General features: G+C 52.8%; 6 protein-coding genes across 6 annotated transcripts; 3 read left to right on the top strand and 3 right to left on the bottom strand.

Annotated features, from left to right (window-relative positions):
* Nucleotides 1-1,002: 1,002 nt before the first annotated feature.
* J4E88_006158 (uncharacterized protein) lies at nucleotides 1,003-3,324 on the top strand (the record flags this gene model as incomplete). The annotated part of the gene is given in 6 exon segments (XM_049399788.1): nucleotides 1,003-1,007; nucleotides 1,026-1,419; nucleotides 1,473-2,015; nucleotides 2,063-2,336; nucleotides 2,385-3,171; nucleotides 3,228-3,324. 6 exon segments carry the CDS (start codon nucleotides 1,003-1,005, stop codon nucleotides 3,322-3,324), a joined length of 2,100 nt encoding a protein of 699 aa, XP_049254801.1.
* Nucleotides 3,325-3,416: 92 nt separating this feature from the next.
* Nucleotides 3,417-4,040, top strand: J4E88_006157 (uncharacterized protein; the record flags this gene model as incomplete). Its single annotated transcript, XM_049399787.1, has 2 exons — nucleotides 3,417-3,537; nucleotides 3,586-4,040. 2 exons carry the CDS (start codon nucleotides 3,417-3,419, stop codon nucleotides 4,038-4,040), a joined length of 576 nt encoding a protein of 191 aa, XP_049254800.1.
* Nucleotides 4,041-4,252: 212 nt separating this feature from the next.
* On the bottom strand, nucleotides 4,253-5,683 carry J4E88_006156 (uncharacterized protein; the record flags this gene model as incomplete). The annotated part of the gene is made up of 1 exon (XM_049399786.1): nucleotides 4,253-5,683. One exon carries the CDS (start codon nucleotides 5,681-5,683, stop codon nucleotides 4,253-4,255), a length of 1,431 nt encoding a protein of 476 aa, XP_049254799.1.
* A 5,153-nt stretch (nucleotides 5,684-10,836) lies between these two features.
* On the bottom strand, nucleotides 10,837-12,673 carry J4E88_006155 (uncharacterized protein; the record flags this gene model as incomplete). The annotated part of the gene is made up of 2 exons (XM_049399785.1): nucleotides 10,837-11,269; nucleotides 11,319-12,673. The coding sequence occupies 2 exons, from the start codon at nucleotides 12,671-12,673 to the stop codon at nucleotides 10,837-10,839; spliced, it is 1,788 nt and encodes a 595-aa protein (XP_049254798.1).
* A 2,010-nt stretch (nucleotides 12,674-14,683) lies between these two features.
* J4E88_006154 (uncharacterized protein) lies at nucleotides 14,684-24,066 on the top strand (the record flags this gene model as incomplete). Its single annotated transcript, XM_049399784.1, has 4 exons — nucleotides 14,684-14,691; nucleotides 14,821-20,585; nucleotides 20,635-23,688; nucleotides 23,744-24,066. The coding sequence occupies 4 exons, from the start codon at nucleotides 14,684-14,686 to the stop codon at nucleotides 24,064-24,066; spliced, it is 9,150 nt and encodes a 3,049-aa protein (XP_049254797.1).
* An 832-nt stretch (nucleotides 24,067-24,898) lies between these two features.
* Nucleotides 24,899-25,823, bottom strand: J4E88_006153 (uncharacterized protein; the record flags this gene model as incomplete). Its single annotated transcript, XM_049399783.1, has 2 exons — nucleotides 24,899-25,284; nucleotides 25,337-25,823. The coding sequence occupies 2 exons, from the start codon at nucleotides 25,821-25,823 to the stop codon at nucleotides 24,899-24,901; spliced, it is 873 nt and encodes a 290-aa protein (XP_049254796.1).
* Between the last annotated feature and the right edge of the window lie 1,550 nt (nucleotides 25,824-27,373).

Here is a 27,373-nt window from a genome sequence, read left to right as displayed (position 1 = left end):
GCTAAAGAACCGTTGATCTTTCCAACCTCACTTTGTCTAATCGTCTAGGTCTGCGGTAATCTTGGTAATAAGACACGATTGTTGCGTAGCAATGACGGGCTTTACGGTTTTCTCGATGCGCGTGGTCTAAAGCGCGCAAAGCTGGCCCGCTGTTAAGCTATAGGCGCCCCACCTCAGTGGCAACACAAAGGACGCCTGGCCTCCCAAGACCATATTTCATGTAAGAAGATGGGATTTTCTTTTGGATGCGCGGACCTCCCGTTCGCGTATCGTTACCCACAAGCTATGTTCAGCATCGCGTCATCTCACACACACACAGAAACGCTGTCGCGTCTTTCCTAAACGATCTGCCAGGCAGTTCCGACATATTCACAGGGCTTAGGGGTATCTGGCACTTGTACACACTGCCGAGCCATTGGCTAAAACAGCCCCAAAGCTACAAACACTCTCAAGTTGGTACGGTTCCAATGTCACTGATGATAGCGCATCTTATCTCCATGAGCAACCTCGTTACATGTCCGAGTGTTGTATCTACTGGCTGTGGAGGCAAGAAAGAGCATGCGGTAGCGCTCATGTAACAGAGCACAGACGCGATTTCCACCACGACCCAACAAGACTACTTTTATCTGGGGTTCCGTGGCACCATGAAGCTCCAAGTCCACCTTTTCCTGCATGGCTCACCCAAGACAACTTCAATACAGGTTAGGCGTACCAGTACCAATTGCCTATCGCCACACTACACTGTTTTCATACTGAACTCGTGCAGTTGTGGCTGCTGGTAATCGCTTATAGTAGTGTGGGTACTTCTCCCACCGCACGTACACCTAGAAAAAGTGTGCACTTTTTAAATATCAGGCTGAGTATCTCTTCACCTCGCTGCCCGCTTGGTGTTACCTTCTTCTCAGTCGTTACCTAACATCCGTGTGCACCTTTGTTCTTCGTCGTTCAGACGCACATCGCACAAACCTTCTCCACCCTGGCTTCATATGAGAAGACGCAGAAATGAGGTTACCCGGCATTTTCAGAAAAGGAGACAATGTCTCTCGACCGCATAACGACACTCCTGGGAGCGAGGAACTTCCCCCCCAAAATCCTCTGGCGCCAACACCCCGAGCTGGCGACGAGTCACCGGCTAGCTTCACACCTATGCAGCTTGGCCCAGCTAGCGCTCATTCCGGCGGGGCTCCCAGCATCCACGGCAGCGACAGTACCGTGCGCACAGATGCTCTTGTCGACGTCAAGGCTGAGCTCCTGGCCAACTGGCTCCACACCAAGCAGGAGGAGCGGGTATGGACCTTTGGATCAGCTGGCGAAGGTGTCTTCATGAAGAAGTCAAGGGGACGCTATTCCTGCGCTCCCGATGCGCTTCGTACCGACGGTACAGGTCTCATTGAAGCTGTTACCGAGTTGAACGTCCGAGTAAGTCTAACAACGCCAAACACCCGCACGGCATTGTCACTAATACTTTGCAGTGCGCTATGACCGTCAACACCAGGGCCATCCAGTACATTCTTGAGCGATGCAATACCCAGTATGTGCAAATCCAGAGCGGCCTTCGCTTGCAAATCGTTCCCGATTTTGAAGCTTTGCCACACTGTCAGAGGGGTCAGTCCGCTGCTTTCATCGCCTCACGAGGCATGCTGGTAGTGTGGCAGGATGACCCAAAGTTGACGCTCGAACGCGCTGAGTTCATCATCAATTGTATGATGAGGATGATGTGTGGAGCTGAATACGGCTATGATGCGCACGACTTGGAGTTGGAGAAGTCAGGGAAGAACCCCGCAAACGACATGGAAGATTACGACGACTCGCGCGATTCTAGAGAAGCCAATGGTGAGGAGGCCCGAGACATGAAGATGTGGCAAGCTGCCTACTGCGGAATGTCCATTCTTCTCCTGACGGTAGCGATCGGATCCGGGTACAGGCAGATCGCGATCGAAGAGTTCCAAGCCCCAAAGCACTGGCTTCGTCTGCTCTTCCTCATTTGCTTGCCCGCGCAAGTCTGGCTATCATTGGTAAGCCATATGTCTGCACTCTATGATTCCGCTTCTGACTATACTAGTTCTTCTTCCAAGCTCTGGTCGGTAACTTTGCCCAAATCATTGGCCCCACCGATCAGATGAAAGAGAACAGCCGCTACTACTCCGGCAAAGCCCCCAGGCGCCTCAACTGTGATACCTTTAACGGCCCGCTTCCACATGTAACCATCCAGATGCCCGTTTACAAGGAGGGTTTACGCAGTGTCATTGAGCCCACCATTCGGTCGCTCAAGCAAGCCATCTCTACCTACGAGCTTCAGGGAGGAAGTGCCAATATCTTCGTCAACGACGACGGAAGTAAGTGCTGCGCCAGTGCGTAATGTAAGCCCCACTGACATTTCCTAGTGCAGGTTCTCGGAGCCGAGGAATCCAGGGAGCGCCAGGAATTTTACGACGAGCATGGCATTGGCTGGGTGGCGCGCCCAAGGCATGATCCCAAGGGCGAGCACGGACCGGATCCGTTTGTCTTCGTCCGCCCCGGAAAATTCAAGAAGGCATCCAACATGAACTACGCCCTAAGAATCAGCTGCAGGGTTGAAGAGGCCATGGCACAACATGAACGTGGAGAGAACTGGAGCCAGTTGGACGAGAATGACCTCTACAGGGAAGTCTTGGAATCCGTCAGGGCTGAACACGACGGCAGGGCTTGGGTTGATGGTAACATCCGCATTGGCGATCACATTCTCCTCGTCGATTCCGACACCCGTGTGCCTAAGGACTGCCTGCTCGAAGCCGTCAGCGAAATGGAGCAGGGTCAGGAAGTGGCCATCCTACAGTACTCTTCCGGAGTCATGAACGTCACCAACAGCTTCTTCGAAAACGGCATCACTTTCTTCACCAACATGATCTACACCATGATTCGATTTGCTGTCGCTGGTGGAGACGTCGCGCCTTTTGTCGGCCACAACGCTATCCTGAGATGGGAGGCACTTCAGAAGGTGGCTTACGAGGTCACAGAAGACGGCCACACGTTCGACAAATTTTGGTCCGAGGAGACGGTGTCTGAGGATTTCGATATGAGTCTGCGGCTGCAGAGTGCTGGTTACATCATTCGATTGGCCTCATACCAGGGTGATGGCTTCAAGGAGGGTGTATCGCTTACCGTATACGATGAGCTTGCACGTTGGGAGAAGTATGTTCGCCCTTGTCAATATCTACCTTTTACAACCGCTAACTCACATTCTCTAGGTATGCATATGGCTGCAACGAACTCATCTTCAACCCTTTGATCTACTGGTTCACCCGAGGTCCTTTCACCAAGCTCTTCCGCACCTTTATCTTGTAAGTAGATCTTCAGAGATCGTGCCGTCTTATCCGTCCGTCAACTAACTCGATGACATCAGTTCCAACATGCCTCTCGCATCTAAAGTCACCATCATGGCTTACATCGGTACCTACTACGCTCTCGGCTGCTCATGGGCTCTCACCATGCTCAATTACTTCTTAATCGGTTTCTTCAACGGATGGCTAGACCATTACTACATCAACTCCTTCCGCGGTAAGCATCACGTTATTGTTCGTCTCGCGCATCACTAACACCCATCAGTCTATTTCGCCATCATCATCGTCTTCAGTGTCCTCGGTAACATCGCTCTCGCCGTCCTCCGCTACCGCATCGGCGAGGGTTCCTTTTTCGGCGGCCTCTGGACAAACATCAAATGGATCCCTCTCCTCAGCATCTTCCTCGGCGGCATCTCTCTACACGTCTCGCAAGCTCTCCTCGCGCATTTCGTCAGCTGGCCTCTTGAGTGGGGTTCCACTTCCAAGGAAACCGAACAAGTCAGTTTCTTCGTCGCCATCAGCAGGGTGCTGAGGAAGTTCAAGTGGAGCTTCATGTTCTGCATTGGCATGACTGCGATCATGATTACCATGGCTTTTGCGCTGCAGGAGGACTGGAGGATCAAGGAGCTCATTGCCGTTTGGCCTATGGGCACCGTGGTTGTCTTCCACTTTTTGTTGCCAATTGTGCTCAACCCCCAGTTGATGACTTTTACTTGGTAAGGGCCATTGGTGTTTGTCCACGTTCTGGGTTGAGGGGGAAGGATGGAAGGAAATAATAATCTGCCTATTGGTACTAATACTTGGGGTGTGTTGGACTTTTCCGTATATGAGAGTACGACGTGGTCATCACCTGAAACAATAAAACACTAAAATCAACCTTGCCGTGTCCCTGAATGCGTGGTCTTTCTTGAGCAATGTTAAGGCCTTCCACTTCACCCACACCAAGTGACAAACTTCTCGACAACAAACTCGTCTAGTCCCCACTTTCCGTTCTGTCGCCCAAATCCACTGCCTTTGACGCCGCCTTGGCTTCCAGTCGGCGATGTGTACACTGAGATGCTGTTGGCATGAACTTGGCCATATTCCAGCTCCCGCGACATCTTCATGAACCGAGCCATATCGCGCGTCCAGACCGTAGCGTTGAGACCATATGCTGAGCGATTTGCCAATGCGATAGCTTCTTCATCTGAAGAAACGACGTAAAGCGAAGCGGAAGGGCCGAACGTCTCTTCATCGATAATCCGAGATGAAGGCGAGGGGTTGACGACAATTGTAGGCTTGAGCGCAAGCCCACTCCCAGAAGAAGCAGCTTCAACACCACCAACAAGAACCTCATCGCCCTTCTCCTGCGCATCCCTTGTAACATCCTCAGCATGCCGCGCAATAACCTCCGACACCGCGGTTCCAGCCGGCCCCTCCATCCCTTTCATAGCTTCCACCAGCAACGCCTTAAACCTCTCCGCCACCGCCTCCATCACAATAATCCTCTCAGTACTAAAGCAAATCTGCCCATGATTCAACACAGCCCCCATCCCGCACTGCTTTGCTGCCTCCTCCAGATTCGCATCTTCAAGCACAATCGCCGGACACTTCCCGCCTAGTTCCATCAGAACCGGTTTGAGATACTTGGCCGCGATGCCCATGATCTTCTTCCCCACCTCCGCACTACCGATGAATTCAATCTTACGAATCGCATCATGCGCTATCAACGTCTCGGTCACTTCAGCCGCATCTTCCCGCCCACATTGCACCTGGTTCAACACGCCATCTGGACACCCACTCTCGGCGAAAGCTTGCGTGATAAGTCCGTGGGTTTGGGGACACAGTTCACTCGCTTTGAAGACTACGGTGCAGCCAACTGCTATGGCACTTGCTATTCCTCTCGTAGCAAGAACGAGTGCGGCGTTCCAGGGTGCGATACACAAGACCGGGCCGATGGGTTCTTTGAACACAAAACCCTGGGTGTTGGGCTTTTCAGTTGGGGGAATAACGCCTGTCACACTGCTTATCTGCGCGGCGATTTCGTTGAGGTACGAGATGGAGAGGTTGACGTTTGTACGCGCCCAGGCTTCTGTGCAGGAGGTTTCGGCGATTTGCGCGGCGATGAGCGTAGAGGCGTTGTCGGCGTAGTAGGTGGCTACGCTTTGGAGGAGGTTGCGACGGGTTGTGTGGGAGGTGGAGCGCCAGGATTTGAAAGCGGAGAAGGAGGAGACAGCTGCTTGGGTTGCTTCAGTGGTGGAGGCGGAGGAGGCGTGGTGGATGGTTTTGGAGGTGCTGGCTTGGGTCACGGGGATGTTGGTTTGGGTATGGATGGGCTTGTTGTCGATCCAGAGGGGGACTGTGGACGAGGTATTGGAGGACATGGTGAATGAATCCCAATGTTCCAAACTCCACTGGTCTTGTTTTTCTTCAGATTGGATATATAAAGATATATTGGAGTATGCGAGTGGGAATGCATCTCACGGGCGTGTTGGCATCATCAATCAGTGCAAGGCGAACATTACGTCATCGCGAAGCCGAGTCGATCATTCTTCGGCAGATGTCGCAGCACTGCGCAAGACACACATTGCTTCGATTCGAACGTCGCATGAGCCGCTCGAGCCAGGTGCGACACTCGTAATATATCGCGACGGCTGTTTCCTCGCGGTCATCTTCTGCTGTTGCCGTGGAAAGGCTGCACAGGTGGTGAAAGGAGCGGCTGCGGCTGCGGGTGGCTGGTAGGCTGGCAGCCCTGGGCGCTTCGGAGATATGCACCCAGCTAAGCTCAAGCACCGTCTTCATTTCCTGCATCAACGCCCCTGGAATCCTCCATGGACTTGGAGGCGATGTGTACTTACTCAAATCTACCCACGGCATCCCGAGGTCCCTTACTTGAGAGACAGCATTTGCGAAGCCATACAATCATGCGGGCCGGCCCCGAATAGCCTCCTTGATAGCATCGTGAACCGAAGCCAACCTGGAATAGTCAACAATACAGTTTCGCTCAAGCCACGTTTCCTTGGCTGCCCCTGCATGTGTTGTGGTCTACACTGTTAATAGACATGTTGCAGCGCGTCTCTCCGCCGTATTTATCCTTTTCGCAGAACCCGAGGTTTATTGCGCTTTTTGTTAATAGGCATCAATTGTCATGGCCCATGGCTCCGCCGCAGCGCCATACCATTCGTTACCTATACCTCCAAGCTCGAAGTGCATACGCGTTCTCGATGTCGATGGAGCGTCGACTGAAGCAGCCGCTGTAGTCGGTCATCTCCGCATCGTGGATCTAGAGACCTCTCCCGACTTTACCGCCATCTCTTACGTCTGGGGCTCACCGAAAGACAATCGAACTATTACATGCAACGGCGTGGACATCGTCGTCTCTGTCAATGGCTATTCAGCGCTACAGCACCTACGCACGCGACTTGGCGCTTTCACGATATGGATTGATGCGATCTGCATCGACCAGAAGAACACGAAGGAAAAGGAACACCAGATTCCGCTGATGGGAGATGTATACTCGCGAGCAGCAACTGTGTACGTGTGGCTCGGCGAAGGCAACGAGAAAAGCGATCGCGCAATTGAATATATGAAAACCGCTGGCTTCTTGGACTACTTCCAGGCGGAGGGCGGTGATACCAAAACCCCCGGAGCTGATTATGGGCGCCCATTTCTCGCAGCCTGTTCTGCTACTATAGCACGTTGGAGCTTGACAAGGCACCCTTTCGTGTTCCATGGTAAGCGTCATAACCTCGAACTCGTATCTACGCTGACTTGAGAAGATTCTGTCGGAACATGGCGAGGCCCGCTGAGTCCTTATATACTGCGATTGTTCAACAGAGAAACAAAATACGCAACCGAAGAGGATCTTCTGGATCTGCTACAGCGGACTTGGATCAGTAGACTCTGGACCTACCAAGAGATCCTTCTCGCCTCCAACCCGATTATAGCTTGCGGCAGCACTCATATCTGCTGGGACAGATTCGCAATCAGTCTGGTCTTTTTGGCTACTGCGAGCCCTCGTCTCGGGTCGTACATGTGCCCTTGGAAGAGAGTTGCTATGAGTAGGCAAGACATGAATCCGGAGTGCACAACTTCAGATCCTGCGCGCGACTCCTCTTTGGAAGTCTATGCAGAATTTTCGAGACGCATGTGCCGACTTCACCGCCTAACCGATCGAACAACTTTCTGCTTCCTCGGATTATTACTCATTTTTCTGCTCTGGTCCGCATTCCTTGGTTCCGATCCTCATGAGCGCAAAGTAATTCTGGCCGTTTCATTAACAGCCGTCTTCATCATTCTCGTGATGATGGTACGCCTGGTTTTATTATCATCCCCGCGCGTTTTGTACCGCAATGGAGAACGCCAAACCAACGTGAACGATCTCATTGACGGTGTTTACACTCGCGATGCTACAGTGTCCAAAGACATGGCCTTTGGCCTTTGGGCTATCTTGCAACGTCGCACCCGGCATCCTCTTCCCCAGGTAGATTATGGAGAATCCAAGGAAGCGATCTACTTTTCGTTCTCTCGGCTTCTGGTCCAGATAACAGGGTCTCCACATCTAGTCCTGATCGCTGCAATGAACAACATGAAGGGGCAGCCGTCTTGGGTACCGGATTGGACGCCCAATGAACACCGAGAGAATAAATGGGGCGATATCGAAAGACTCATTCGCTCTAATCACGTCATCCGCGGTGAGAAGAGCTTGTGTCCGTTCGGCACCAGCAAACATTGCGACTTTGGTGATGTTGACCGGACACGAGTTCTTGCAACCCCTGGTGAAGTTGCAGACGACAAGGATCGCCAAAATCTAGGCAATATACGTATCTCTATGGTGGGCGATCATGCGATATCGATCCATGGTCGTCGACAAGGCGTAGTCGTTGCAACCTTCGACTTCCACAGGACTCAGTCGACATACCAGCAGGCCGAATATCGTAAACACATCCATAACCTGGGGCGATTGCTTCAGATTCTCGAGACAACGAACATGAACTTACCATTTTACGGACATGTCGGCACTTTCGCTCAATTCGACTGTTGGGAACGCTTCATATGCAGACACAGACGCAAGGAGGTCCCAGCGCTTTTCTCCCTTTTACGAGATGGCTCGAGTTGGGGAACTTCAAAGGCCGCGGAATTTGATTTACTCAGAACCCACATCGCCGTGTGCAATGCTCTAGCAGACGACTCAACAATACTGTTCCAGGGGTCCAACCCGGGACCGCTCGGACGTTCCAGCATAGGCGAGTGTCGACGGAATGTCAAGCCAGGTGACCTCATCATTCGATGTCCAGGTGTCGAGATCCCGATGATTGTCCGTCCCTGTTCTGATGGTAGGAACGGCGTTCAAATCAAGAGTATCGCCTTTTCTCCTCAATGGTCTAATCAAACGAAGTTTCGCGAGCGACTGCGTCATATGTGCTCAAGGAAGTTGCAGGCTAGCGAACCTGAGCTTGAAGAGTTTCACGTGTATTAGAGCTTTGTTGGCTGTTTACGGAAAAAGCTTGCATTATGCGAGTTGTACTCAGCGTCAAAGAAGATACACCCTCAATTTGAGACATATATCTGACAAGTGCTCTGAAGACTTCACCGATCAACCAGGATTAGCAATATCGACAAGGTGTTGTTCAGGTATTAACAGCATTGTGTGCGAATGTTAACAGCGCATTCATCAAATCAGTGGATCTGAGATTGAGATGAGGCATTGGAGGTTGTGGCCGTGTGCTGTTTCGCGATTGGTCCGAATTAGGCAACTCCACAAAAGCCGTCGATTGCGGGTGTCTAGTAAGTTACCACGCGCCTTCTGAACGCAGCTGCGCCCAACACCAACTTTGTCACCACACCGTCCCTCTCCACACCCATCTGAACAATCACTATAATCTGGTACAAGAGAAGTGCTTTGCAAGCCTGCGCCTAATACGGAAGATTACAAACACACATTGATTATAGATCAACGTCGTCGCTGGATCCTGCGGCAACATTCCCGTCGACTTCCGCCCTTCTGCGCAGCCATGCGCCCTCGCCCATCGCGCGAGGGCTGAGCCGCGAAGATTGTAGAACGCCTCATGATGACATAGCCAGGGGGCTTCATGGTCACTTGGGACTGCTATAATGATGGCTAACCTCTGAATAACTTACACAGCTAGGCCTTCCGTCTGCAAGTCGCTCCAGGAGCCCTTCGCCTCGAACCTGTCAGGATGAAGCAGAAGACGCTCGAATGGGCTGGCCATCCCGCCGACTGGTGCACAGCCTGTATGGGCGAGTTGCCAGAAACACACGAGGACCTGCCCTTCGGCTTCCTTACCCTTCCTTCCGAACCTGCGATGAATGCCGCTGGCCGGACTTCAGACCACCCGTTCAGAGACCTCCGCTCAGCCCGTCGCGTACGCCAACGATCGAAGAGATACCCCGAGCGCATCTATAGCGGCAACAAGCGTCGTCGCAATGACCGATATCGCCTCGCACGAGAGAACCAGCTTCGGCACGAGTCCAAACAGGCAGACATTCAGGAATGGGAGGACGACTGTTACGACAGATGGGCACATGAAGTAGACATGGAGCATATGGACGACATAGAAGCCTACGAACTCTTCGGCAAGAACGCCCACGTCTTCGAAGGCACAGTCTCCGGAGACGTCGTAACGGGTGAGGACTTTGGCACCTGGGCCCGGCGTCGCATCGCAGAGATGAGGCGCGTCAAAGAACGCCGTATACATACCTACGGCGAACCCACGAGCCCTGTGCCGCTACCCATCCTACTGCACACCATGCGCGACACCAGGCGACCCGGTCGCGTCAGCGCCACCATACCCACCGCGCCCTTTGCCAAACCCCACGAAACAACCCTCCCCACCTCCCTCTCCGAGATGCGCGCCCATGCCACACTAGCCTGCATCCTCACCCTTCCAAACATCCTCAAACAACGCTGCCGTAGCCGCGACGAACCCGCTCTACCCGTGATACCAGGCTTCTGGTGGTGGGGCGAGTATACCTGGCAGTGGCACAGGAACTTGTCTGGGTGCTGGTTTCTTGGCTGTGGATATGAATGCTCGGAGGTGTGTCAGGGGTCTTGTACGTGTTCTTGTTGGTGCACTTTGGATGGGGAGTGTGCTTGTGCGGAGTTTGGGGTAGGGACGGAGTGGGAGGTCCCGGCGCCGGAGGAGGTGCAGAGGTGTAGTCTTGCTGAGTGGGCTAGCGGGGAGTTGAGGGGGAGGATGGAGGCGGATGAGGATTTGAGGCGGATGCAGCGAGAGGGAGTTGAGGAAGGGAGGCTGGAGGAAGATGACCAGGGTTGGGACAGCGATCTCAGTGACTGGGGTGATGACTCGCAAGACGGATATGTGATACTGGAGGAAGAGCAGGATGGAAGTGAGACGTGGAGTATTGTTAGTGGAGTAGATGAGGATTGCTTTGATGATCACGGCATTGAACGCGTTGGTCAAACAGCATAGGGCATCATACCAGCCGTGCAAATGCATCTTGGTGAACAATACTCTAATTCGGTGCATCAATGATCCTTATACATGCAAGTCTATCAAACGTCTAACTTCTTCTCATCAAGCACACCACCCTTAACCCTCTCCATTCTCTCAGCAGCTTTCCTCTTCTTCGCATCAACTCTCTCCCTATCCTCCCTCATCTGCCTGATCAACGCGCTCTTCTCTCTGATCTTATGACCATAGAGGTAAAAGACTACCGGAATGGGTATGAGCGCAAACTCGATCAGCGACAGCATTGTCGCACTCCAATGTGGGCCGAGACTTTGATACATCTTTGGGCCTGCAAGGGGTAGAGCACCACCCATAGCGGATCGTAGGACGGCGTTTCCAGCGAGAGCGGACGCGGCGTAGATGCCGTAGGAGTGAACGAGGTAGTTTGACGCGTAGATGAAGACGCCGCAGTTCCCCGCGCCAAAGGGGATGCCGGCGATGAGAGGGAAGATCCAGTGGACGTTGGGAGTGCATGTCCTGTAATCATGTTAGTACAGACGACATCTAGATGGGGAACGATACACACCAAGCAAAGATCATCTCGCCCACGGGAACCAATACTGCGGCGATCACAACCACACTGACCATGGCCTCTGGGTATGGCTTGCCAGTCTCTGGATCCTTCTTGTGGCTGTTGATCATACGACGGAGCAGAGGTTCCGAAGCTATCGTGATGACGCCGCCAATGCCAATACCCATATAACCCAGTCCAACGAGTCCAGGCGACCAACCCCGTAGCTCACCGAATACGATAGGGTACGAGACGAAGCACAGATACAAAACTCCGTAGACCAATGCTATGTAAACGTCCCAGAAGATGCAGATGGGCTCGTTGACCGCCATGCTAAGCGGCCGATAGAGGTTCTCCCGTAGTAAAGGCCAGAAAGCCTTCTTCTCATCGTAGCGAGAGTAGTATCGGGGGTCGGACGTTTCTTTACGCTTCTTGGCTGACTTCGCGCGGAGGATTGCTGGTTTGTATGTTTCTGGGATCAGAAAGACCATGAACCAGGATGCACCAGAGCCGATCATGACGACCCAGTTCGTCCACCGCCAGCCTAGAGCTTGGAAGACGAAGCCACCGATAAGGGGACCAAAGACCGGGCCGTTCATTGGCCCTAGAGACCATATCGAAAAAGCCAATGCGCGATAGTCTTCCTTGGATATGTCGGAGACGGTGCCTGGAGCATTGGAAATCATAGCCGCGCCCGCAATGGCACCGAAGAAGCGCATGACGAGGATCTGAGCTAGGTTGTTCGACAGAGCGCATGGTATGACGAGGATGGTGAAGGATGCGACAGCGATAAGGTAGACGGGCCTCCTGCCGTACATCTCACTAAGCGGTGCCAGTAGCAGTGATCCAATCGCCAGACCACACAAGTAGGTTGTTATCCCCAAGATGACCAACGTCTTCGACTGGATGCCAAATGTTGCCATCATGCCCGGTATGCCGCTTGTATAACTTGTCGAGTACATAACTACGACCAGTGTCGAAAAGCTCATGAAGAAGATGACAACAGCCTTCCTCAACATGGGCCAGTCCTCCGGATCTTCTCCATCCTCGAAGTCGATTTCGAAGCGCGGGTCTTGCGTCGCGTTCGTTGTGACAGTTGCGATCGCATCCTCCTTATCGCCAGGCCACGAGTGCCCTGTATTCCTGCTCCATGTATGATGTATCGACGGACGTTGATCTACTGCCGAGTTGATCGAATCGGAATGCGTCGACGCTGACGATATGGAGGCGCGGTCCTCTTCGATTTCGACGTCTTCGATTACGCGGGACTTGTCTGAAGTGTACGACTTGGGTGACGGCGGGGTGTTCCTTGCGTGTGTCCCTGGTGTCGTTCCCGCGGCCGCGTCTTGGGTAAAGTTGCTGTGCGACATAGTGCTGATGACGGCGCCGATGAGATCCCAGACTCGACCAATAGCGAATGCGTACCGACGAACGAGCTCCCGCTGCTTATTCTAGTAGCATAAACACAGTATATGAATAATTGAAACGAGGGCGCATCGAGCCAGCTAGTGGTGATGCGTGTAGAGACTCATCCACAACCTCCAAAGTCGCGCCTTGGAGCTCGAGATGGGCTAGTCGCGAGCGCCCTTTCGCACTTGCCCGCCTTCATGGTGGCGATGATTAATCTAGCGGGAATAAACCCACAAGGCATAGCGGTGATAGCTGGGGAGAGAGTAACCGAGGCAGGCAGGTGCTGCAGCCGATATGCCGTTTACGGATGAAGTTTGCCCTCCATGAGGCAGCGAGATCGGCTGGAGCTCGCCGCTGTCGTTCGACGGCTTCATTGGGGGTTCGCAGAAAATGTAAAAGATGTCATTGGAGCAGAGAGATAAATGCACTGGAAATGCGAAAGGCAGACAAGGGAGGGGAAGGCGCTATGTTGCTAGCTGTGGAGCTAGGCAAGGGGCCGGGTAAATGCGATTGTACCTCACGCGTCGTCAAACCTCTCACCACCAGGCTTCTCTCAGCTATGAGTCCACAACTCCATCATGCATCATCACGAAGCTCCCACAGACTTGCGCTCAACTACCGTTGATGCGCTGAGAAGTAGAACATGCCTCCAATCTGCCGCTATCTACTTTTGTCGCGTCACAACACGCGCTTCACCAGCACGCGCGTCGGAACGTCTGGATGAGCTCTATCGACAATTCTGTTGTCGTCTGGACGGCTGAAAACAACCTAAACAACTCCTGCCTTCACTTCAAGGTGATAGACAGCTTCCAAGGTCGAAGAGCAGTAGTGATGCTACACTAGCACACGTAGGTCGTTCTTTCCATTTGATGCAGGCCACGTCTCCATCATCCTTGTCATTTCAGCAGCGTTTCTCTCAGCCAATCTGGACTCATTCCTTCTCTTTTTGCGTTATCGCTTTTCGGAAACAACACAGTTTCGTTCTTCTCTGTTACTCCCACCTTCGCCAGGCATCCTCCACTTGATTGATGCGTGGACAGTAGGAGTCAATTGCGGACGTCAAGACATGCCTAATAGAAGCGCCCAGTATCATTAATCCTGGAAATCAATCGCCATGTCCATCATGGCCTCTTCTTTCGGAACTGGCGAGGCTGAGGGTTTCTCGTAGCGCCGTACAGTGCCTCAGTCACCCATTCGCTAGCCGGCATGTCTCCTCATGCAGACTCGTTCACCGGTGGCAAGAGGATTGGCCCGAGACTGCGCTTTGGTGTTCCACGACTTCTGGCAAGGCTCATTGTTCATCGTTCATCGCTCATCGTTGGGGAGGGCGCCTACGCGTTGCTGCCGCCTAGCAAAACAATGCTTGGCACCTAAGTCAACCCTGGTACCGCGCCCTCATCAAGCAGTCGCGTTTTCGACAACACCACCACCCGCCTACTCTTGCAACATTGCAATACCGCACTTTCGTCGTATTGCAAATTTTCACACTCGTTCTTGCCCCCGCCCGCTGCCTCGTTGCAGCAGGCACTCGAAACAGCCATGGCGTCCGCCGCGCGGGTGCCCTTTCTTGAGCAGCAGTACTATCATATCGCGTTGCCCCGCAATGTACCTGGCCGCGAAGATGGCAACCTGCATCGCGTCGAAGAGGCTCTCTTGAAGCGTATGCTTGACGCCGTTGCGAGGCTTACCCCCCATGTCGCTGCAGATGTTGCTCCGCACGTCCAAGGACTGCGGAAAACATTGCTCGCGTGTCAAATACTCAATGTCGACGGAACCATCGGCAAGGCGGCGCTGATGAAAGAGCTTCGCGACTTCAGCCATGGGAAAATGCTTGTTCTGCACATCGCACCTCAGAACTGCGCTTTGCTCGTGTATCCCCACAATACTTCCGGCGAGCGCAACATCATTTTCGAAGCATTTGAGACATCCTCCACAGCCGACAAGGTGCTTGCTGCCAAAGGCGCGCTACAATGGGACTGTAAGTGACTGACATATACATCGGTGTCGCACATTTACTGATCTTGAACTTACATGTAGTCCCCGGCTGCGCGGTATCTGTCCCAGCATCCACTATCAACGAAGAAGCTTTCCAGGAAGCTGTCGCCAGTTTCATCGAACAAGCTAGCAGCGAGTCGGTCACAAAGTTTGCCGCTATCACCTGGAAGGCAGCCGCCACGATTCCCGAGATCCGAGACACCAGTGATCCCGCTCTCATATCTGGCCTGTTGATGACTATACTGGAGGCCAATGGCGCTGCAGTTGCAGTTCCACGTCTGCGAAAGCGAGTGCGTGACACAGTTACCTTTGATAATGCTCGGACACCATGGAGGAGATCCGCTTTCTATCTGGTCCTCCGAGTAGCAGTCCAGCGTTATTTGTATCACCACTTGGGTGCAGAGGTCGGAAGACTCCACTACAAGACATTGATGTGTCTCCTGCATGCGCAGCTATTGGAAGATGTGTTGAAGAAGATACCTCTTGATGCAGCCTTCTCACTCCGCCAGAAGCTAGGTCGTCGCCTCGCCAAGCTTACATCCGATGTCCATGGTGCCGATAGGTCCGCCTTCAACAGACATTCTAATCTCTTACTGTCCTTAAGCGGTAGTTTCGAATCCTCCCTGGCGACGACTGGTGGCTACTTGAAGCAAGTCTGGCGTAATTATAGCAAGTCGCGGGAGCGTGTTATCCCAAAGCTACGCCAGTACGCCCATCCTCATGAGTTCCAACTTCGTTTGATGAACAGCGGTAGGTTCTTGAAAGGAGTGCTAGTGGAACACGCACATTCTTCACGACCTCAACAACGGACTGCTCCCGAGCTTCTGCAGCTTTTTGAGCGATCTGTCGCTTCTGTCAGACCCTATATGCGAGCTTTGGAAAGCCATGTCGCTTCGTCAAGACTCCTCGAGGATGTTGTACTTCCTGCCAAGCGTTCAACGCAACCAGAAGGCCTCCGAGCGATCCGGTTGAGTAAGGTGATTCATGATTATGTCACCAACATCAACGCCGTAGACCACGCTTATCCTAACCAAAAGAGCCAGCAGTTGCTCCATCTCATGGAGCTCTGGGTTCTCATGGACAAGGATGCCGTAGCATGCTACCCGTTGCTCGAGGAGTACCATCCTGGGTTCGATCCAGATTTGTTGGATCCCATCCAGCTCCTTACAAACGAAGAGATGATTCGGAGTCAAAAAGTACGCATGTATTTGAAAGCTCGCTTTCGCGCACGATCGAGTGTGCAGTCTAGAACTATCTTCGACGATCCTGCCGACGATTGCTTTGCTGCACAGTATTACGATCGGGAAGACCATCAGGGCGAACTGTGTGCAATGCGAGAAGACATCGAGGCAAAAGCCGATATTGCATATGACGCGAAGCACATTGAATGGGAAGAGAAGAGTCAGCACCATGCTCAAACCATCGACAGGCGAAATGAGAAGGAGTGTATCTGGGATGCTTTCGTTGCCTGGGATGGCATGCCTGAGTCACGTCATCGCCTTCCTTGCGAATGGCATAACCTCAACCAAGAAGCTAAGGGCATCAGGATCCAGATCTACGAGCATCCGTTACCGAGTTATGAGCCGGCTGCCAAAGCAGCACTATTCGAGTTACAGTGCCCAGAAGTATTCGCCGCCTACCGAGACGCAACTTGGCTTATACTTTCGACTCTTTGTCGCGAGCCGACCGATAAGCTTGATCGGATGTCGCTTGTCCGGGAGTACTCACAGCTTCGCTCATACGTCAACAAAACCAGCTGTCGAGTGAGTCTGGGCTCGTACAAGAAGGCTCATCTAGAGTGTCATTACGCGAATTGGGGCTTTCCAATTGGGGTAGACGAAGTCATCCGGACTTGTGGCCTCAAGCCCAGGTACTACGACAGTGTTGGTGAGGTATGGACAGATAGATGCGGTAAAGCTTCCTTCTGGCATCATTTCCCCGTGAAGCTTCCCCTCAATTCGCCACTGCTGTCACTTGGACTCAATTACCTTCTGTGGCCGACATCCAACGAGATCCAGGCGAGCCAAGCTAGGTGCCCTCAAGGCGTTGGCGTTCATGAGTTTACGGCACTCCAAGGTCTCTTAGTCGGCACTCATTCAAGATGGCTCGACCTTCTCAGGGAACTGGGCTCAACCAATCTCAACTTTTCGTCCGAGTCCACATGGTCGCTCGTCTTGCGTTTGGTACTTCAGCTAGGGTCAGACCGTGCGGCCTTGACTGATTATACCGACACCCATCGCTCTCTCTTGGATGATGATCTTTGCAGCAAGCTTTTGCAGCAAGTCCGCTATCGATTGGAAGCGATCCGACGAAACTGGCGCGAGCCCGTACAGATGGAGATCCTCATCACTATCCTACTCAAGGTGACCTCACTGAGCCAAAGCATATCAATCTGCAACGACGGAAGGGAACTTCTCCATGAAGCCCGCAAGATCACCGACGGCTGGCGTCGCGAGCTGCAACCGATGGTTACGGAAGATCCAAACGTGTTACAGCCAGCTATATGGGCGTCACTCCTGTGCAAGCAGACAATGCACATTGGCGACTGGTCGGGAGCCCCTGAGGGTCTTCGCATGTATGTTGATGCTTCAATTTCGCTTCGATACAACTTGGCCGGGAGATATGACACAATGCCGTTCAATATGCGCAACGCCATCGCTCAAGATACACTCTTCGCTTACGAGCATCGTGAGGCCACGAAAGAGGCCATCATGAGGAATGCAGAGACGTTCAGAGCTGCTTTAGACGCTGTATGGCATGTACCCGGGGAATACGACGTTACTGAGCCCGGTTTAGCAGTCATTCCTGACACTTGGTACCTGACATACACATTGCAGTCAACGGCTGAGCAGCACTCCTACTTTGTGCATTACGACTATGTCTACGGCACCCTGCTCATCGACGGTCAAGAGATGGGAACCCTTCCACAGTCGTACCGCATGAATGACACCTATCGACACGTCCTTGGTGATAAGAATCCAATCGTGTATCCTTCACCTCTACGTGGCATGGATTTCGCATTGTCAGAGCCCATACGTGGCCATCGAATTCATCTAGGCTACCGCAACAAGCGGCTGATTATTCGGGCTGACCAGGGCGGCGAGCTGCTCGAATTCATTCCTAGCCACGTCTTTGGCGTGGAAGGCCCTACGCCTGATCTTCCTAGACCGTTGGTTGAAACATGCTACCACTGGCTGCACGTCTACAGTGGTCATATCGAGATTCGCCAGAACGCTCCTTGGGCACTTAAGCAGGGAAATTGGTGGATACGTTGGCATCCATCCGGCTTCTACCATGCTGTTCGACGGTTCCAAGATCCATCGCAAACGACTTTGTTGGACACGGGAAGTGAATTGGTCAAGACCATTACCCGGATCTTCACTCACTTCGAATTTCCCTCCCAGATCCTGGTATTCGCGTCAACCAACGGAAGAATCTCCGTGGAGTTGAAGCGGATGGAATTGAGCTTTCATATCAACCGAGAAGGCTTGCTACACTCGTTGCGCCTCGGTGCCGTCATTCTACAAAACCAAGATGCGGGTACCTGGTATGGCCTCATGAACAAGATTGTCGTCCAATCTGTTGCCAACCGTCGGCAGAAGAGCATACTAATTCCTTGGGGAGGCATCCGGATTTCGAAAGACGGTCCTCATGTGTCCGTTGACATCGAGATGGGCCAAGGCATATATCTCAAATATGCGATCAATGATGTCTTGGGACGAATTGACTGTGCACCCGAACCTCGCCTCCTCTACATGAAAGCCTTGCTACATGCCTACACGTCACACGCGATATTTGATCCACTCACCCGGCGGACGGGGAAAGAAGAGGCTCTCTACCTACTCCAAACGGGTGCCTATCAACCTTGGAACCCGTTGTTACGCGATGAGATATCCACGTTGGAACGTATTGCAGAACTATCACCGAAGCGAGGGTATTACCCTCCAGATGCTAGGTGCATGGAGACAGTACTGTGGCGTTCTGAATGCACAGTGCACATGCAAGACGATCGGTATGTCAATGCGGTCGCCAAGATACTGCAAACGTCTTCCAACTTATCCCAGTTCTACCTCGACCGGGACATTCAGGAGACAATCAAACTTGACCTGGACATAGCTCATCTGGCTGCTCGAGCAGTCGCGAGGTCCGTCGATTGCGGAATGAAGAAAGATCACAGCTCAGACACTGCCTACAGCGCACGCGACGCCCGGAAAGCTTCACGAGATCGCCTGAATGTGCTTGAGATATCAAAGCTGCTCCAAGATTGGAAGTCAACTTGCTCACTGGACACAACACTGATCGCACTCCTTCACGATGCTCCAGTTGTGGGCGGTTATGACAAATTCTACCGCAAGTGTCTGCTTACCGACCACCTTGCTGTCGACATCAGAACTGAGTGGGGCGCGCTTGCTCAGAGGTCACTACAATGTAGTGTCGACGATAGGTTTGGCCTGATGTTCCTGCTAGGAACCATCGCGTTCTCGTCAGATGTGGACCTAAACCTTCTGCGTGTGCTCATATCTTTCGCAATGATTCCGGAGATCCGGGCCATTGCAGTTCCTTCCCATGCCGCCTACTTTCACTTTCGAGTGGATGGAGCGCCTCCTGTGTCCTACTTGATATCACTTATGGAGAAAGCACGGAAGCCATTCGCCGAGACCGGCTTTAAGAAACGTTCACAGCTAGTGAAAGCCGAAAGCTTACATGGCCCCGGTGTCGATCGAGCCTGCGAGCTACTGGCCAGCTCAGTGGTGGAGCAATGGCCAACTCCCGACATCGACCCGGCACTATTGGTCGCGATTGACCCGACATACCTCGACATCGAACAGGCTCTAGCTGATGTAGCTCCTGAATGGATCCGCCTTACGCGCAATCATGAGTTGGCGCTATATCTAGAGCAGGTACAGGAGGCACTCTTCCGTGTGACTGCTAATCGCACAGAGCTTGGCGCAGACGTTGAAGTAACTCCATACACGGAGCTGCTGCCATTTGCCCTGTATTCTACGAGATCTAGGCAGTACGATGACCTCTCGCTTTCAGACCTGTTGAAGGCTCCAATTGTCAACGCTGCATCGCCAAGGGAGGTGCGTTCTCTCGCTGCCAGCTCCTATGCCGGAGCTTTGGCTGTCAGATCGGGTAATATTGCGCATCATCCTGTCAAGACACACCACTTCATGGATACCCTTCAAGGCAAGAAGGTAGCAATCCATCCTCGAGTACCCAATGCGCAGCCGCGAGAGATTGGAGTTCTTAGGGGTATTGTCGCCAACTTCAAAGACCCGGCTTCTTTCGTGCAGTGCAGATATGCGAAAGAAATGAACGCGAGCATTGATGCTCTCCAGAAGCGAATCTCGCATGTACAGCACACAGCTCATGGCACTCATCCTCAGATCACAACAGAGAATATTGTATCGGTCAGAGACTCAGCAATAGCAGTAGTTGAACGACTCCGCAATGCTCTCTATCTGCATGATCCGCAAGCAAAATGGCTTCAGATGGCGGATACTTGGCCTAGGCTGACAACAGTGGAGCTTCTCACGGAGCTTCGAATCGCTTCCGGCACCACTTTCGGTAGTGGCACCAAAGAGGCAATTGTAGCTTTCGGTGTGGCTGTAAGCAGACTTCAACGACTACTTCGGATACAAGATGCCCAGAAGAGGGCAAAGAATCAGCAAGAGCGGGACGAATGGGCGAATGAAGGCCATAGCAATTGGAACCCAGAAGACTATACGGACTGGCTACTACTGGAGATCGACGGTGACATTCTCATCCGAGAAGAGCAGGTACAAGTTGCCCTGGCGACAATTTCACCGCAATCGGACGAAAACTCAGTTCTGCAACTTTTGATGGGTAAAGGCAAGACGTCATGTATTCTTCGTAAGTATCAGTGTCGTTATCTAGATCTTCCTCAACTGACTTTCCGCAGCCATGGTAGCGTCACTTCTTGCTGATCGGACCGATCTCGCTCGCGTTGTGGTTCCAAGAGCTCTCTTACTCCAGTCAGCGCAAGTGATGCAAGCCAAACTAGGCGGACTAGTGGATCGCGAGCTCATGCATATACCCTTTTCTCGAAAGACTCCTCCTACCAAGGCGTTGATGAGTTTGTACGGAAAGATTCATGCACGCTTGAAAGATCGTCGCGGTGTGCTTATTGCGTTGCCTGAGCATGTGCTCTCGTTCAAGCTGAGTGGACTACAACAACTCTGTGACGACAACCTCAAAACAGCCTCTATGATGATCGACACACAGCGCTGGCTTGATCGACATACCCGCGATGTTCTGGACGAATGCGACGTTTCGTTAGCAATCAGGACGCAACTCATTTACCCATCCGGTACGCAGACTACAGTGGACGGCCACCCGATGCGATGGCAGGTCATCCAGGCATGTCTTCACTTGGTGAAAGACTTCGCCTCAAACGTCCAGTCACGTTATCCTCGCAGCATTGAGGTGGTCAATCGTGGCAGCAACGGGTTTCCTCTCATTTATTTCTTGCGCAAAGACGCCGAGGATTACTTGATCGAGCTGTTGGTTAGGATCATCTGCAAGGGTCAGACTCCGTCGATACTGCCTTGTGCCGAGTACCCAGTCGCTCTCGTCAGAGATGTACAGGACTACATCTCGAAACCAACTGTGCGCGGTCAAACAACATCCAGGATCACCACCTTCTTCCGAGACAAGCCAACTTTGATGCGGACTGTCAACTTGCTTCGTGGAATGTTTGTGCATCGTATCTTGATAACGACCCTCCGCAAGCGCTGGAATGTGCAATATGGCCTGCATCCAACCCGCGCACCTATCGCAGTGCCGTACCTAGCCAAGGGTGTACCATCTCCTACAGCTGAATGGGGGCATCCTGATGTTGCAATCACCTTGACGTGTCTGTCATTCTACTATCAAGGCCTGACTGGCTCTCAATTCAAGGAAGCCTTTGCCCACCTGGTCAAGACGGACGAACCCAGTATCCAGTACGAGAAGTGGTTTCCCAAGGGCGTGGACATCCCGAAAGAGCTAGATGACTATGCCGCCATCAACGCCGAAGACATGCGGCAACTGAGCGATCTCTATCAGGTCGTGCGCTTCAGTGCCTCCCTCATGGACTTCTACTTGAACAACTTTGTGTTTCCCAAATACGCGAAGACCTTCAGCCTCAAGCTTCAGGCATCTGGCTGGAACCTTTTCCCGTCCTTTCAGGGTACCACGGGAGCCCGTATCACTGGCTTTTCTGGCACAAACGATTCGAGGCACCAGCTTCCTCTGCTAGTGCAACAGCAAGATCTTCCTCAACTAGCGCATACCAATGCGGAAGTTCCTTACTATCTGCTGGCGCCTCGCAATCAGTCATACATACGCATGATCTTTGGGAACGGAGCGCGATGGACTGAAAAGGACCTGCTCGAGAACCTCGCTAATCGCCACACGCATGTTATGAAGAATGGCACCTACCAAACTCATCATCTCCCAAACAACCTGAGTAACTTCAATCAAGATGGACGCATACGAATTCTGATTGATGCCGGCGCTCAAGTTCTCGAGCACTCGAACAAAGACTTCGCCAAAGCCTGGCTTGATGCCGACCATGATGCCGCAGCAGCTGTGTACTTTGACGATGATCATCGTGTATGGGCATTGTATCGTACAGGGAGATGCGTACCACTCGTCGCATCACCATTTGTCGACGATCTAGATCGATGCGTCGTGTACCTAGACGAGAGCCACTGCAGAGGTACCGACATCAAGTTTCCACCTCATGCGAGGGCCGCCTTGACGCTCGGGCAACACTTGACAAAGGACACGTTGGTACAGGCTGCCATGAGACTCCGACTGCTCGGTCAAACCCAGTCAATTACGTTCTTTTCTCCTGTTGAGGTCCATCAGGGTATACTGGACCGCTTGCCAAAGGGCACCAGTGAGTTTCACCAACCCACTTCGGGTGATGTCCTTAGATGGGTGTTTGGCCAGACCTGCGACACTATGGAACAGCTCGAGCCCTCCTATTTTGCACAGACGTCGCAGTATCTGCAGCAAGAGCAAGCCCGGTTGGAATATCCTGATTACCTGCATGATGCTTCATCGCGAGATGCTTATCTCGCAACGGTCCGTATAAAAGAGGCACTCTCTTTGAAACAGCTATACGAGCCAAAAGGTGAACGTCACCGGCGGGCTGGTCCTAACACTGCCACCATCGCCTGGAAACCTTCGCTGCAAAATATCTATACTGAGCTTGTGAACCGCAAGAAACACTTTCAGGATCGAGGTTCGGCCGTCCATGCATCAGCTCTAGAGGAAGTGGAAATTGAGCAGGAGCGCGAGACTGAGCGCGAGGTAGAGATCGAGGTCGAAAACGTTCGTGAAGTACAACAAGCCCTTCTTTTCAGCCCATACAAGACAAAGAAACTACACGAAGACATTCGACATTTCGCAGAGTTCGGGCGTCTCGTCCCTGGGAGCGATGCCTATCAACCTCTGTTTTCGGTATTGGGACGGATGACTTCACTCGGCCTCAAGCATACGGTCTATTCGTCGATGAAGTCCGGTTCGTGGATCTCAGCTGAGTTCTCTCGTACAATCGAGGTCTACACTCCCAACGACAATTACATCCGTTCCTCTCATTGGATTCTTTGGAGCACAGTCAGCCAGCAAGCACTCCTTGTTAGCCCTGAGGAAGCCAATCAGCTCATCCAGATCATGCAAGAGCAACAGGACCTTCAAGATAGTATCGACGTCCACCTCATCATCTATGCTGCACCCGTCACACGAAGGATGCTTCACTTCAACCAGCTTGACTACTATGCGATACCGGCGCTACCTGCAGACTTCAAAGCTCCCGTCTGGCTTCGGGTCGAGATGGGGATTTTCGCTGGGCGTCTCTACCTCGAGTGGGATGAGTACTACCTATTGCTGGAGTACCTTGGCCTCGATGAGAACCTATCCCAGCACCCAGAGAAGGATGCATTCGCAAAGAAGCCTCTGACTTTTGGTACGTATTCTCCGAACCTGTAACAGAAAACAGTTTTACTAACTATGGTGCACAGTACACGAATGGCTTGCTCTGCGCCGCAAGGGTCAAGACTTCGAGCACACCCCCATGGGTTTCGTTACTACTGGCAAGCCGCTTACAGAGAATCATCCGTTCTTCCGCAAGCTCGCTCTTGGAGACGATCCGGCTTTGCGTCAGCATGTCGCCCGAGCTGTACCCGGTCAGCTTGATGCTCAAGACGAGGAAGATCACGATGACCACGACGATGAGGAGGAGTTTGTTCCGGCTGTTGAGCACGTTGACGACTCGGAAGGCGAGGACGAAGGGTTTGAGTCGAGTGGCGATGAGGCCTTCTTGGATGCGGAGGAAGGGGAGTAGACTTAGGTGCTCTGCGCACCAGTTGGTCTATGTATAATAGCACGATAGTAACAGGAAAAGGCTCACGCGCGATTCGCGATGGGCTTGAAACAAATGCCCTGCATCTGCATGACGTGAAGACAAGCACCTTGACTAAGGACCTTAGTACATTGAACACCCTAGAGCTTACATTGACACCAGTTTTTTCAATTTGTTCATTCTGTTTCAATGCAGTCTTCAGACAGGCTCAAGGGTTTTCCCTGCATGAGGTATAAGCCTGCGTACGATAAGGTGTTACAATGCGATGGGTCGGGAGCCTGGTGGACGGGATACGGAGATTGCGGGAAAGGGCCAGATGCGAAGTTAATATATCCTGATTAGCCGATCCGGTCGACTGGTACTAAATGTAGCTATATCCATATAGTATGGTACAATTGAAGGGTATTTCGGCATGTACGACAAATGTACATATTGGGCGCGTCCCGCATTCAAGCATCCGTCATTCTTCTTCAAAGATCTCTCTCCCATCCTTGGCTGGTGTGGCGGTGCCTCGTCCCGGATATGCGGCTCTGCGAAGCCACACCTTTGGCGCCAAGCATCTCCAAGACCTGCAACGTGTGTCTGTCCAACTCGGATCCGGCGGTGGAACGGGGCTGATCGTGCTCATACGGATTCGGTCGAGCTGACGCGGGTGTACATGGGGAAGCGTGTGGTCTTCCATACGGCGAACTTCCTCACTGCAAAACTGCAAGGTATAAGTCTTCATTCTGTATGATTCCAAAGTCCGTCTTCTTAACGCCGCTCCGTCTATCGCGCTTCTATGGTACTACTGCGAGTGTATGGAATGAACTTACTATATGGCGAATAGCACGAAGATCAGGACGAAGACGTTGGCAATGGGGTGCGAGACGGTCTGGTGGAGCATGCTCTTCGCGCCTGAGGTTCGGTCTCCGCTCTCGGCTTTCTTTGCGAGGTCAATGACCCATTGTGCTGCCTCGTCACCGAACAGATCGAAGTAGTTCAGGTGCTTGGACATGTCCTTGTCCTTGGTATGGGGCGCGCATATAGGGTCGCCGGGCTGGCAGTACTCGCGGAGCTTGCCAGCGTCAGCGTAGGGTTGGAGACCGGCGTTCTGCTCCGCAGTTCGTGGTGCGCCGCCATCCGAGATCTCGCCGCCGCCGTGGGTGAAGGACTGATTTGCGGATCGTCGCGTGGGGCCGAAAGCAAGTGCTGCTACGACTGTGAAGATGTCAGTTGAGGCCTAAAAGTTGAGAGAAGATTAAAGTCGTACCCTTGGATCCGGGCGCACTGGAGATGTTCATGGGTGGGTTGTCTTCCTGAGTGCAGCCCCAGAGTGGACCGCCACCACCACCGAGGACGTCGAGCGCGACGCTACCACCCTGGCTGAAACCCATGACAATGAGGTGGCTGTCCGGACACCTCGCAGTGTAGTTCCTCATCTGCTCGGCGCCATTCATAGCCCCCTCGTGCGACGATATGCACCATCGCTCTCCGCCGTTCATGGCCCAGTACTGCACATCCTCATATCCGCAGGCCTTGGGGTTTTCCTTGGTGTTGAGCGCATTGCACACTTTGCCGACTGTCTCGATGACGTGGCCCGGGTATGGCGAGGTAGAGCCGCGGGCGAGGAAATGATGGTAGGTTTGGCATTCGTCGGTCTTGAGGGCCTCAAACTGGGGGCAGTCTTCGAGCTTGGTGCACACGGCGAATGCGGTGGAGGCGTACAAAAGCGCCGAAAGCGCTGTCCGGGGTATCATGGTGAATGTGGAGAATGAGAGGAGGGAGCAACGCAAAAATGAGTGACTCGTCAACGACGGGAATAGCGGCAGGTATCTCGGGGGCGGATTATCGAACAAGCAGGGAACACGGCAGACTCTCGCTCAAACACACGGCAAAGGGAAAGTCGACGGAAGGTGACAAGATGGAGAAGCCGTGGAAGCAACGTCGAAGATGAGGTGGGGACTAGCCATCGATCTCGTTTCACCTCCTGTCATTCCTGGGGAAAGGCATGCGCGTACCACAACGTGCCAAGCCGAGAGTCGACATGCTTGACGCTCCTGCGTGGCCCCGAAAGGTTTGAGAATGGTGATGATAGTCGTAGGCCAAGCTTTTTGGCGCCGTCCCGCCCGGAAAGAACGGCTATTAGGGCCCCCGTGCGCCTCACAGCCGCCTCACAGCCACTCCTGCGCCGCACTTTGGGAAACCTGCAGAGAGTACAGTACGTGCGGAAACGCGAGACATTCGTCGCGATAAGAAAGAAGAAGAAGCGCACAGTGTAAATCGCGATTGTGGCCGAGTTTTGATGATCGGTGGATCGAAGATCGCGTATGAGGAAGCGACAGATGGGAAAATGAAGGCGCATGACTCAGCTGACGCGTAACCCGAAATGCGTGCCCACTCGATAGGGGGCCTCTCGTCAACTCCTACTCCATGCGACCAACAACCGACAATACCCACGACTTCATCCCACACTGACTTCAATATCTTACTCTCGTCTGACCTACCTGCTCCAGATATCGCGGAGAGATACTCGGTCTTCTCCACGTCTTACTGACTGGATTAACAGCCTTCCTGGCCAACAAGGTCTATTCCAAGAGCGACACGGTTCATCTTTCCCAAGCGACATGCCAGCAGCAGAACACTGCGTCTTCCTATGCGACCTCCCTTGCGACATGCGACTCCACAGATACAACCAAAACCGTACCTTGCAGCGGAACCGGAGTAATGATTGACGTGCTGCGACCCATGGAAACCGTACTGTTGGCTATTTCGATTCAATACCTCATGCGACCATCTACCGAAATCCACGGCTCAGTGTCTTCCCACAGCGACCATTGAAGGAGATATCATTTCTCGTCCGGGTTCTAAATCTCGTCCGCGGCCTCTAGTATGGGATGAGAGTGCCTCTGGACATGTCTGCGAACCTATCAACACTCGAAGCGGACATCTGCCGTCGAAGTTTATCGCATAAGACTGGCCTTGGCTCCCCCAACTCCTCCGCCATGCCAACCGTCCGTGCACTCCGGTTTCCAAGTGCCTCACTTTCACTGGATGTAACATGATGAGATTATGGACTGCAGCCGATGTTTTACCGCGCGAAATTTTCGCATTCACTGCCAATGCGACTCGGCATGTCCTTGTCGCGAATGGATCCTTCGGGTTCCTTCCCATTTCGTCCCGGAGATGGCCTACACACTGAATCAACGTCTGTCCATCGTCTGGATACTCGGAAGATTCCTGTAATCTGGGACACGCTCACACCTACACATGGCTATTTGAGGATCCGAGCTTGATGGACTTCATCACA

The sequence above is a fragment of the Alternaria novae-zelandiae genome, assembly GCF_023758075.1.
Source record: "Alternaria novae-zelandiae strain BMP 2774 chromosome Unknown scaffold_11, whole genome shotgun sequence".
In the NCBI taxonomy this organism is placed as follows: Eukaryota; Fungi; Ascomycota; class Dothideomycetes; order Pleosporales; family Pleosporaceae; genus Alternaria; species Alternaria novae-zelandiae.
This window is presented reverse-complemented; position numbering and strand designations above follow the sequence as displayed.